Source organism: Aquarana catesbeiana, linkage group LG02 (assembly GCF_042186555.1).
Source record: "Aquarana catesbeiana isolate 2022-GZ linkage group LG02, ASM4218655v1, whole genome shotgun sequence".
Taxonomy (NCBI): domain Eukaryota; kingdom Metazoa; phylum Chordata; class Amphibia; order Anura; family Ranidae; genus Aquarana; species Aquarana catesbeiana.
Window position 1 is genome coordinate 189,344,910 of NC_133325.1, and position 12,550 is coordinate 189,357,459.

Below are 12,550 nucleotides of genomic sequence, written 5' to 3' on the forward strand. Positions count from 1 at the left end.
AGGTGTTGCATATTTTCATGCTTTTACTTAAAGGCATACCTTTAACATGATGGCCATCTCCTTACACAGATGATGCTGAGCAAGGAATGGTAAATACAGTAATGGGGAAATGTCTGCTTCATTAAGATCACTGAAAAAGCTGGTGACTAGTCCTTTGTACTATGCCTTCCTTTCTTGGCCACAGCAGTCAGAGTTCAGTTCCTGTTTTAAACTCGCTATAGTAAAAAAATGTTTAGGCATCAGTATCACCCCCCCCCCCCTTTACACTTACCTGCCCTTATTTGATCCAGCACTGTGCACCTCCTCTCTCCCCTCATTGGCTTTTCTGAGGCCATTGGCTCCTGCTGCTGTCAATCAAAGCCAGTCATGAGGGAGCAGGGAGTGAGGCAATAGATGCAGACTGTGAGGCTGGGTGGTGAGCCCGCATAAGTGACCCCCAAAAAAGCGGCTTTCTGTTGGGGCACTCACTGGAGGGGAGGAGCCAGGAACATTGGCAAGGGACCCAAGAAGAGGGTGTTCGGCAGCAGGTAAGTATAAAGCTGTTTGTTATTAGAAAAAAAAAAAACGTTTTTATGTATATTTTATTTTTGAGACACAGGACTCTTTACATGCTCACAAATCTCTTTGGATTTGTGTTCACTAAGATTATTTTATCATTTGGTTTTTAGGGACAGAAGACAGAAAGATAGAAAGAAAGATCGGGAGAGAGATATTCATCGTCGGGACAAAGACAAGGACAAGGACAAGGACAAAGACAAAGACAAGGACAAGAAAAGATCCAGGTAAACCCAGAATATTTTGGGTTTTGTTTTTTTATACATGAATTATCACTTACCTAAACTACCATTGGTGGCCATTATCAGAACTAAACCACCATCATCAATGTGAGTTTTTGCCATAAAGTACTAGTATGCCTCGCATTATACAAGAACCCTTACCTTCAAGTAATTTATTTATTTATTTTTTTTAAGGTTCGTTTTGCTTTTAGTTTTAGGAGCAACAAAAGTAGTTAGTGTGGCAGTGCACTTTATCAGACACATACTTACAAGTTTTTTCCAACAGTCTGATGACGCACTCACTTAGTGTGTTCCATTGACAGTTTTGTATTTTATTTTTTCCTGAGAGTGTGGCTCCACCCACTAGGAAACAGGAAACACCAACTCCACCAAATTTTTAAAGGAGGCTTCTCCCCACAGCTCACCAGTTCTTGTGTTTCCTCCGGCAAGGGAACACCTAGTGGGAGTTCAGGGTCTCTGAGGTGCTGTCCTGAGAAGCCAGACTGCCTACCCCACCATACATTTTTGCCTCTAGAGAGTCCGCCCCTCCCACGCCGCACCAAGGGTGGCTGGTAAGTGGGCTCCTTCCCCTTTCAGCTCATAGAGAGCTTGACTGTTTCTGGGATCACTCCTAGGCAGCGGCAGTCGTTCACAGGATTCCCCAGCATGTCCGGTGCTACAGGCCGCCGCCATCTTTTTGGTGGCAGAGTAGAGACCCAGCCGGAAGTGAGGTATCCGGCAAGGGGCGCAGGCATGGTGTCATTTTCGCCAGAAACCACGCAGGGGGAGAGGGGAGGAGCGGTCCTGGTGCCTATGTTGCGGCGCTGATGGACTCCGGAAGCGGCTTTCTAAGCCACAACAAGCACAGCACCACAATGACTTCTGTGGCAGCGGCAAATGGGACAGGCACCAGCAATGCCCAGGTAAGAGGGTTTGGGGGGTCTGCCCTGTATACTATTGTGCCTCTCTTTCCATTTTTTTTTCCCCTGGTGGCTGGGGCCTGTCTGGGCACATGGAGTTGGCTGTTGTACTACCTGTGGTGAGCACGTTAGGAGGCAGGTTTGACTCACTGGGATGCTCTTGTGTTCTTTTTTGGCAAGCTAAGAGCTCTGATCCAATGATGAAAAAGAGATGTCCCTCATGTAAAACAAAGTTACCTGAGGGTTAGAAGAAGACTTTGGGTCAAATTTGCATTGACTCTTTAGTTAAGGAAGAAGCTTCTTCTGCATGCAGCGATTTAATCGTCTCAGTTAAAGCGCCAGATGCTACCATCCAATCTTTTCGATCTTCTCTTACAAAACCAGCCCTGAGTCAGCCAACCTACCTCAGGGCTCACAAATAATCCCAACGGTGGAGGCTGAAGCTGGTCCTCCTACCCAAGGGGAGCATTCCCCCTCTCACTCCAAGGAAGAGGCAGAAGATGCACCTTCAAGATATAAACTGTCCTTGGAATAAGTAGACAGTCTGTTGAAAGCAGTCTATGCAACATTGGGTTTAGGTGAAGCGAAGAAAGAGTTATAGCTGCATGACCGAATGTACGCAGGGCTTAGTGAAACAAAGTCGCACTTTCTCCGTGCATTCAGTAATCTCTGAAGCCATCAAAAAGGAATGGGCAGATCCAGAGGAAAAACTTTTTTTCCCAAGTGCGCATAAAAGACGCTTCCCGTTCAATGAAGACCCAGAGGCGCTTTGGAACAAAGTACCTAAATTGGACGTGTCTTTTTCCAAGTTTCCAGATCGACCGACTTGGCATTCGAAGATATGGGAATATTAAAATGGGGATGCAAAATTGAGCTTTCGGATCTTACTCCAGAAAGATTCTTTGTAACAAACCTGCCAAGGGACACAACAAAGGCCCTAGCCATGAAGAACCTGTTAGGGGATCTGATGCAACAGGGGGTTGTGATTCAGGTATCTCCAGAGGAACGTTATCATGGTTTCTATTCCCTTACTTTCCTGGTAAAGAAACCGTCGGGAACCTTTCGTCGCATTCTCAACTTAAAACCTTTAAACGGGTTAGTCTGATACAGGAGATTCCACATGGACTCCATTTTTACGGTCAGAAATCGAGGGATGCTTCATGGCATCAATCGTTTTAAGAGATGCGTACCTGCATGTACCTATAGCCTCTCAGTCTCAAAAGTTCTTCAGGCTGGCAATAAATATGGGGAAGGAGGTGCTGCATCTACAATTCAAGGCCCTCCCTTTTTGGTCTTTCATCTGCCCTATGAAGTTTTACAAAAATAATGGCGGAAGCTCTTGCTCCTCTCTGTCTGCATGGAATTGCGGTAATCCCTTATCTGGACAACCTCCTCTTCTTTGCCCCTTCCAGAGAGAAATTGCAGGTAGACCTGGCCAATGCCTGCAGTCATTTGGAAGCCTTGGTCTGGATTTTGAACCTTCAAAAATCAAATTTCAATCCAGCTCAGCAAGTTCAGTTTCTAGGTTAACAAATAGATTCTGTAGAACAAATGTTTTTTTCTTCCAGAAGAAAAGAAAAACAAAGTCATGAATGTAGTAGCCAGGCTACAAACAAACCAGGAGATATCAGGTAATGTCAGCCCTGGGAATCTTATCTTCGACAATGCCGGCCATTCAATGGGCAAGGCTCCATTTCAGACCCCTCCAGAGTTTTCTCCTAAAGGTTTGGAATCACACCCCAGAAACCTTAGACACAAAAGTAAAGCTCCCCACCAGGGTCAAGAAGGACCCTTTGGTGCTGAATTCGGTCAGCTTTGTCAAAGTTCTTACTATGGTCTTTCCCGACTGAAAAAAGAGTCATGACAGACGCCAGCAGTTGGGGATGGAGGGCCCACTGGGATCAAAGTATAGCACAGGGAATTTGGTCCCAATCCAAAGCAGGAAGGTCCTCAAATTGGAGGGAGTTAAAAGCAGTTGCCCTAGCATTGGCTGCCTTATCTCTAAACCTCCAGGGGTCCCATGTGCAGATTCTATCAGACAATGCCACTACCGTCAGTGGAAATTCTGGAGTGGGCAGAGAATCATTTTCTCTCCCTGTCAGCAGCGCATCTCAAAGGCACGCTAAACAAAGGGGCAGACTTCTTGAGCAAACGAAAATTTCAGGAAGCAGAATGGAGCTTGAATCCAGAAATATTTTCATTGATCACCAGGATGTGGGGGCGTCCACAATTGGACTTGTTTGCGTCAAAAGAAAATGCTCAGCTCCCGTAGTTTTTTCTCTGCACCAAGGCAGAAGCTCACTAGGGATAGATGCCTTAGCACATCCCTGGAACTTTCAACTGTGCTATGCCTTCCCCTCCTTTTCAGCTAATTCCACTGATATTAAGAAAAATACTAAAGGAAAAATTGTCAGTAATTCTGATTACTCCGTTCTGGCCGAAAAGAGCCTGGTTTTCCTCCATTCTACAAATGACAGTCAAACCATTCTGGCAGCTTCCTCTCAGACAGGACTTGCTACTTCAAGGCCCAGTATACCACGCGGATATAGCCAGACTAAGCCTCACCGCCTGGTATCTGAGGAGCAGCTGTTAAGGAACAAAGGATTGTCAGAACCTCTAGTTTACTTTACTTTTATCCACTTTACTCGCCAGTAGAAAGAAAGTAACTAGAGATATTTACGCTAAAGTTTGGAGAGTCTACAACATTTGGTGTCATTCATCCAACCGAACCGTAGAGCACATTGTGTCAGTTTTGGAGTTTCTACAAAATGGCACGGACAAAGGTCTTGCGATTAGCACTCTTAAAGGCTGCCCTGGGAGTATACCTAGAAAGGCCAATTTCTTCAGTTCCTTTGGTTACAAGATTCTTTAAGGTGCTTACTAGGTCCAGACTAGCTCCTACTAAACATTTTCCTAAATGGGACCTGTCAGTAGTTTTGCAAGCCTTCACAAAAGATCCTTTTGAACTACCTACTTTCCATGCCTCTTTGATGCAGCAAAAAAATGCACTGGATTGCATGTGGTGTGAACTTGCCCTTAATAATTTAGTCTGCCGTCAAAGTCTGCTATAGGATGTTTGCTGTTAGGACCCCGTTCTGTTTTTTTGCCTGTATATTTCTGTTGAAGACTGATATTTGCATAGCACAATATCTGTTTTTATTTGTTTAGGTCCCCATCTCCCAGCCGCAATAAAGATGTTAAAATTAAAAAAGAAAAAGATATCAAGAAGGAATCTGAGGAGGAAACTCAAGCTGAGAAGAAGTCAAAGGTGAACTTAATTTTTACGCAGTATTTCCCTGTGCTATCATTTAGGGTTAGACATATAAAATTTGTGTCTTATATAATTTTTTAAGGAGTTTTCTCCATGGAGAGTATGGCCCTCGTTCATACAGGGTGATCACATCCGTGCCGCATCTAGGGCAGTGTTTTACTTGCACAGAGATGCACAGGTGTTGCGTGCATGCCCATTACAGCAAGTCTATTCGAATACAATGGCTGCACGAACACAGCCGCTGTGTCCCAATATAATATTCATGCAGGTGCTCGCCCCAAACGCACCTGCACGGATGTCCTACTGCAACATGTCTGTGTCTTGTATAATTCTGTAAGGAGTGTTCTCCATAGAGAGTATGGCCTTGTTCATACGGGTTGATTACATCCATGCTCTGTACGGAAGTGTTTTACCTGTACAGGGATGTACAGGTGTTGCACGCATCCCAGTGACGGCACGTCCCATTCATGTCTATTCAGTGGCTGCATGAATACAGCCGATGTGTCCCAATATGACATTTATGCAGGTGCCTGCTCCGATCACACCTGCAGAGATGTCATACTGCAACATAGCTGTCTGTGTCCCAATAGAGATGAATGGGACTGCCAGCGTAGGGATACACATAACACCTGTGCATTTCCATGCTGATAAAATGTGCCCTGCACAGGGAACGAATGTAATCGCCCTATGTGAACGAGGCCATTGGGTACAACTAGGGGTGCACCGAATGGGATTTTTTGGTGCCAAAACTGATACCGAAAATGAAAAATACCCTAGGCCGAAACCGATACCGCAAATTACAGTTTTTAAAAAAATATATATTTTTTATATATAATTGTATTATAGTATACAACATTTTAATTAATATCACCAATTTTAAATTAATATGAATTTATTGTTGACCATTATTGGCTCCTTTTAAGAAAAGTGCAGTCTGCAGTCTCTGACCATCTCTTGTATCATGTCTGCAATCTCTTAATTAAACTTAAGCACATTGCTAATAGTATTAGCAAAATTTCCATTCGATGCACCTCTAGCAGACATGATACAGGAGATGGTCAGAGACTGCAGACATGATACAGGAGATGGTCAGAGACTGCAGACATGATACCGGAGATGGTCAGAGACTGCAGACATGATACCGGAGATGGTCAGAGACTGCAGACATGATACCGGAGATGGTCAGAGACTGCAGACATGATACCGGAGATGGTCAGAGACTGCAGACATGATACCGGAGATGGTCAGAGACTGCAGACATGATACCGGAGATGGTCAGAGACTGCAGACATGATACCGGAGATGGTCAGAGACTGCAGACATGATACCGGAGATGGTCAGAGACTGCAGACATGATACTGGAGATGGTCAGAGACTGCAGACATAATACAAGAGATCAATGCAGCCTGCTTGTGCCCAGCAGCCCCACCAGTGCCAGTCATGTGCAGCCTGCCAGTGCCCAGCAGCCCCACCAGTGCCGGTCATATGCAGCCCACTAGTGCCCGTCATATGTAGCCCATCAGTGTCCATGTGCAGCTTGCCAGTGCCCAGCAGCCCCACCAGTGCTCATCATGTATGCGCAGCAGCTTTACCAGTGCCCATCATGTATGCGCAGCAGCTTTACCAGTGCCCATCATTTGCAGCCTGCCTCAGCGGCCATCTCCATGTGTCACGGAACTGGATTTTAATAGCCTGGGCCTCAGTAACAATGTCCCGCCTCCTGTAATCACGTCACACTGATTCAATGTCCCACCATTGTTACTGCGGCCGGGCAAGTCAGCTCAGTGAAACACGGAGATCGCCGCGAGAGGAGGAGGGAGTAGAGGACTGGGTGGCACCCGGGCAGACCACGCCCCCTTTCTGTATCGGCTGTTTTTTTCATTCAGCCAAATGAGAAAACACTGTTTTCGGCGGCCAAAATTTCGGTGCACCACTAGATACAAGTATGTCCAGTAGTATAGCCGAGGGCTCAGATAGCACACAGTAGATAAAGCTAATAATAACTTCATAAAGAAAACATACTGCCATAAATTACTGTTCGAAAACTGTGACCTTTAAGACATTGCATTCTTGCAAATTGAGCATGTTTTGTTTTTGTGCATCCAAGGTACAACCACTTTCACTGGAAGAGTTGTTAGCAAAGAAGAAGAAGGAGGAGGAGGCTGAATCTAAGGTAGACAAATGCATCTGATGTTTGCTATAACTTGAGTGTTACTGGTATTATTATCGTCTTGGTGTTACGGAATTAGAAGACTGTTGTGGCAATCTTCCTTTGTACATAAGAGGATGGTGATGCTCAATTAAGGATCCACGAATGAAACCACACAAGTTGTTTTCACTATTGCTGTACTAAAAACAAAATCTATCCACAATGAAAATGTTTTACACTCAGCATTTTTTTTTTTTATTCTTAGTTTTTTAGAAGTGTATATTTATATTAAAATCAGCACCAATCGGTACTCTTGACATTTTAAGCATTGCATTAAAGCTTGTCTTATTCATTGTTGCATAGCCGAAATTCCTTTCCAAAGCAGAACGGGAGGCTGAAGCCTTGAAACGCAGACGGTTGGAGGTAGAAGATAGACAGAAATCAATAGAAGAGGAGCGCAAAAAGCGGAAACAGTTCCAGGAGCAGGGCAGGCGGATGCTTGGTAATGTTCAGTATCATGTTTTCATATCTAAAACTTTTTTTAATTGGCTAGAGTAGGAAATGGTTAAAATTAGGGTTGCACCGTTTTTTATCGGCACGCACGCTCATCGATACTTTCGTCAAGTATTCGCCGATACTGTGGTGTGATTTAAGCCCATAGAAAATGAATTCCTGTCCAAATCGCATGCAGTTTCCTGCACCGCCCCCGTGTGAACCCAGGCTGAAGTCTCTATGACCAGGTATCAGTTTTGGGTATCGGGACATTTGTAGGAGTACTCGTGCCAATACTCTGTTTTGGCACCGGTATCAGTGCAACCCTAGTTAACCAGTTCTGGGTAATTTTCTAGCAAAAAAATACAAATTTTTCCATGTAGGAGAGAAATGTCAGTATTGGCCTGGGTGGAAACTGGTTAACATCCCTATCAGTGTGTTTATTTATTTTTTGCCATTTGTGTCCTGTCCAAGATGTTTCTTCTCGCTTCCTGTTGTTTCTACATGGTTAAAGGGATTGTAAGGTCAGAAGGTTTTTATTATTTTAATGAATTCTATGCATTAAGATAAGCCTTCTGTGTGCAGAAGCCGTCCAGGATTCTCCCTCCTGATTGGCTGAAACACAGCAGCGGCGTCATAGGCTGCTGCTGTCAGTCAGCTACCCAATCGGGAGAGAGTATGCGGGGCCAGGTCTGGGCTCCTTGTCTGGGGGTTGAGCATTATTTGAAAGTGTTTGTGTGTTTTGTTTTTTTTTTCTTTTTCTTAATGTAGAGAGATGGAAATCTACTTGAACAACACTAATGAAGTCAAAGACCGTAACACCGACTTCTTCCCCCCTTTTTGTAATATAAATAAAATATTTTTACTCAGAATAAAATAAGTATTACAAGAGACTGCAGGGTTTAGGCGTGCGTTATGCAGAGAATGCAGGGTTTACCAGCGCAATATGCTCAGAATGCAGGGATCATGAGTGCGTTGCGGTCAGAATGCTGGGTGCAGGAGTGCGTTGCGCTCAGAATGCTGGGTTCAGGGGGGGTGGGGGGTAATGTGAAGGGTGGTAGAGGACACTGCTATGGGGGTGACCCTGCCCATAACAGTGCCCTCTGCCCCCTTCACAATACATCACAACACACATACACACACACGTACGTGTCTTCTGGACCCCCTTCCCTCCCATAGCAGTGTCCTACCTGTTTCCACAGCAGAGACTGGGAGGCAGCACAGTTCTGGACAGAGGTTTGGAGCTGGCAGACCCTGTTTCATATTAGCAAGCTATTGATTGGTTGCTTAGGACCACCCTGTGTCCTACCAACCAATCGCCAGCGGTTATTTTGGCTGGCTCCTCCTCCCACACCAAAACACCCCTTACCCCACCCCCCCCGCAGAGAGGGCTGGAGGCTGGGAGGAAAGACGAGGACCAGCACCTAGAAGGCAGGGGATGGCGGCACAGGAACCTGTTGCCATACTCCGATCTAGCCTTTAGAACCACTTTAAGACACTTTAAGACTAGGACTACACATTTTAGCTGTGTGCTTAATGTGAAAGACCGATATTAATCTGTTTTATTATACATCCCTGTCATATATATCTTTAAATCTTTCACAATTCTTTATTGAAAGCCCAACTCCAGGAGTCACAAAAAACCCTTGGTTACATGTATGTCTTGTTTTAGAGTGATATAATTCTATTGGGCCCACAAAAGAAGCGTCAAGCTGATCTCTAGGTTTCATGTAACTTTAAATAATTAACTTAGACCAAGCTATTTTCTTTTGCAGTGGCTGGGAGCACTATATAAGAGTGTATGTAGCCTCAGCTACATACAGTATACAGTGCTGTGTTCCAACAGCAGGACCAGAAATTCCCACCCCGCTTCTGGAGCAAAATCGAGCGGGGCTGGGCTCTGCTTAGGCATTCATAGGGAGCTTAGTATTCTGTGAATCAATACAAAGCCTCCCCTGATTGGCTGAGGCAGAGAGGCAATCTGACATGCTCTCTGGGCCCTTTGGGGACCTGCTCCAGTTGGTAACTGAAAGAGGGAAGGTTTTCTACCAAACTGTGAGCAACTAGATCACAGCAATATGGAGCAACACCAACAGGAAAAACAAAACCTGGTCTGGTGTTGGCTGTTATCCCTTTGTGCAGTCAGGAATTTATGTTCACTTCTTGTCTGTTAAATTATATGTGTTCCTGTATTTTATAAAAATATAATTACTTTTGTTTTTGTTCTTTTTAGACTGAGTTGTCATGGTAGTAATTTTAGTAATTGGTAAATCTTTTAGGTTAATAATCTCCATTGTTAAAATACCTTGGGTTTAATTTGCAGAGGATCCTCAGGAACGAGAGAGACGAGAGCGGAGAGAGCGCATGGATCGTGAAAACAATGGTAATGAGGATGATGAAGGAAGGATAAAAGTCAGAGAAGAGAAGGATAAAACCAAAGAGCTACAGGCTATAAAGGTAAATAAATGCTGTGGTCAATAGTATAGCATATAATGGCACACATGGGTGTATGACCCAGTAGTAGGACACGCACAATAAATCCTGTTGCTTCTCTAGAGTCTGGGAGTGATCCAAACTGGTGCAGAAGAAAAACAGGAAAGCACAGGCGTTGTGTTAAAACTGTAGTTTTAATGTAAAAAATGACAATTTCTCACTTACAGTAAGGTAAAGGACAACGAGCTCCCCTGAAATGTCCAAGATGAGCCATAGGAGAGAGTCTCAAAACTACTTCTCTGAGCACCAGGGTCTAAGCTCTTTTATAGCCGATGATAACTCGCTAAACCTGCTTTTAGATGGTACATGCAGGGTCCACAGCAGCATGTAAAATTTTTCTTCTGCACCATAAATAAATGCTACTGTTGGTTTTTTTTTTTTCTTTGACTCTCAAGTAATTACTTCCAGATCTTGTGTGCTTGACATTGTTGATTGAGAGCATTACCGGGAAGTATTTACCTGTCCCTGACATGGAAAGAAAGAGGGAATGAAAGCACAGAGAAGTGCCCATCAAAGGGGCTTCAAAAAGGAACAAACTGCAGTATCTCTTAGAAAAATTCAAGTTTATTAACCACTTCAGCCCCGGACCATTTGGCTGGCAAAAGACCAGAGCACTTTTTGCGATTCAGCACTGCGGTGCTTTAACTGACAATTGCGCGGTCGTGCCACGTGGCTCCCAAACAAAATTGATGTCCTTTTTTCCCCACAAATAGAGCTTTCTTTTGGTGGTATTTGATCACCTCTGCGGTTTTTATTTTTTGCGCTATAACCAAAAAAAGCGACAATTTTGAAAAATTTACTTTTTGCTATGATAAATGTCCCCAAAAAATATATAAAAAAATTTTATTAATATTTCTTTTTTATTTTTTTTTAACTGGTAATGGTGGCGATCAGCGATTTTTTTTTTTTTTTTTTTTTTTTTTTTTTTTTTATCGTGACTGCGACATTACGGCGGACAGATCGGACACTTTTGCCGGTATTTTGGGACCATTCACATTTATACAGCGATCAGTGCGATTAAAAATGCATTGATTACTATGTAAATGTGACTGGCAGTGAAGGGGTTAACCAGGGAGGAGCGCTGTAGGGGTGTCCTAGGGATGTGTTCTAACTGTGGGGGGGGGGCTATGTGTGACAACACACTGATCACCGATTACAGGGAGCTGTGATCAGTGTCAGTGTCACTAGGCAGAACGGGTAAATGCTTGTTTACATCAGCATTTCCCCGTTCTTCCTCTCCATGAGATGATCGCGGGTATCCCAGCGGACATCAAGTCCACGAGACCCGCGATCACACTCATGGAGCTCGCAGCGGGCAGGAGCGCCCACAAGCCGCTTCTTAAAGGGCAACGTACAGATACGTTAATATGCCTGTACGTGCCCTTCTGCTGACGTATATCAGCGTGGGCCAGTCGGCAAGCGGTTAAGCACACATTATGAAAAAAGTCACCATACTAAGATAAAAATACCAGTATGACAACATGCTTAAAAACAAAAAACCTGGGCTCACATGCAAACTCACACTGAAAGTGGCAGGGGAAAGTTGGAGCTATATGGGTGATATATGGTAAACCACTTGCTAATGGCTAATACTCCACAGGAAGGACTGAAAGGAAGTACTGGGCTTGGGGGCTTTGGTAAATCCCAATGCAGGTGTAACAAGGTACATAGGCAGTCCTCACAGGGTGTATAACATCAGTGGACCGGAATTCCTATTGTGTATGGCTTATGCCTTTAGCAATCTCACCCACAGCCGGGACAGGGTCCCCAAGTTGGTCCAATATGTGTTTTTTTCTGTGTCTGTTAAATCCCCCTTGTTTGCTTCTGCAGTGATGCTGGCCGACTTGGTGTTCTCCTAATGGAAGGGATTCATGCTGCCAGGGTATTCCGTTCAGTGATGGACAGCAGCTCATAGATCGTAAGGCTGCATGGAGTGATCATGTGGGGCGGATCACATGACATGCTGACATGTATGCATTTCGCTCATCCAATCATATGAGCTTCTTCAGGACATGCAGACAGAAATGAATCCATATCATGTATTAAAGGTTCAGCTTTTTTTTTTTTTTTTTTTTAAACAAACCGTCTTTCTTACCTGCTCTGTGCAATGGTTTTGCACAGAGCAGCCCCGAACCTGTTGTTCTCGGGTCCCCCACCGGTGCTCCTGGCTCCTCCCTCACAAACAGTGCTGCTGGATCGAGAGGGGGCTCAGGTGAGTATTTGGGGGGAGCAGCACACACAAGGTTTTTTTACCGTCATGCACAGGATGCATGAAGGTAAAAAAACAACCAGCCTTTACAATCGCTTGAAGTTTAAAAGCCAATATCCAGACTTGTGTGCCATATGGATCTTCTTGGTGGAATACTGTTATGCCGCGTACACACGACTGGTTTTGCCGTCGTAATAAGCTCCGATGGAACTCCTCCGGAATTCCATTCAAGCGGTCTTG

At 44.4% G+C, this 12,550-nt stretch overlaps 1 protein-coding gene across 3 annotated transcripts in view; it reads left to right on the forward strand.

Moving 5' to 3' along the window:
- The window catches only part of DDX23 (DEAD-box helicase 23), a 49,791-nt gene that overhangs the window by 23,253 nt on the left and 13,988 nt on the right, over positions 1–12,550 (forward strand). For all 3 annotated transcript variants that reach the window (XM_073614072.1, XM_073614073.1, XM_073614071.1), the window contains 5 exons: positions 669–782; positions 4,865–4,964; positions 7,075–7,140; positions 7,480–7,618; positions 9,932–10,065. In XM_073614072.1, coding sequence (XP_073470173.1) covers positions 669–782; positions 4,865–4,964; positions 7,075–7,140; positions 7,480–7,618; positions 9,932–10,065 — 553 coding nt within the window. The remainder of the gene's footprint in view (positions 1–668; positions 783–4,864; positions 4,965–7,074; positions 7,141–7,479; positions 7,619–9,931; positions 10,066–12,550) is intronic.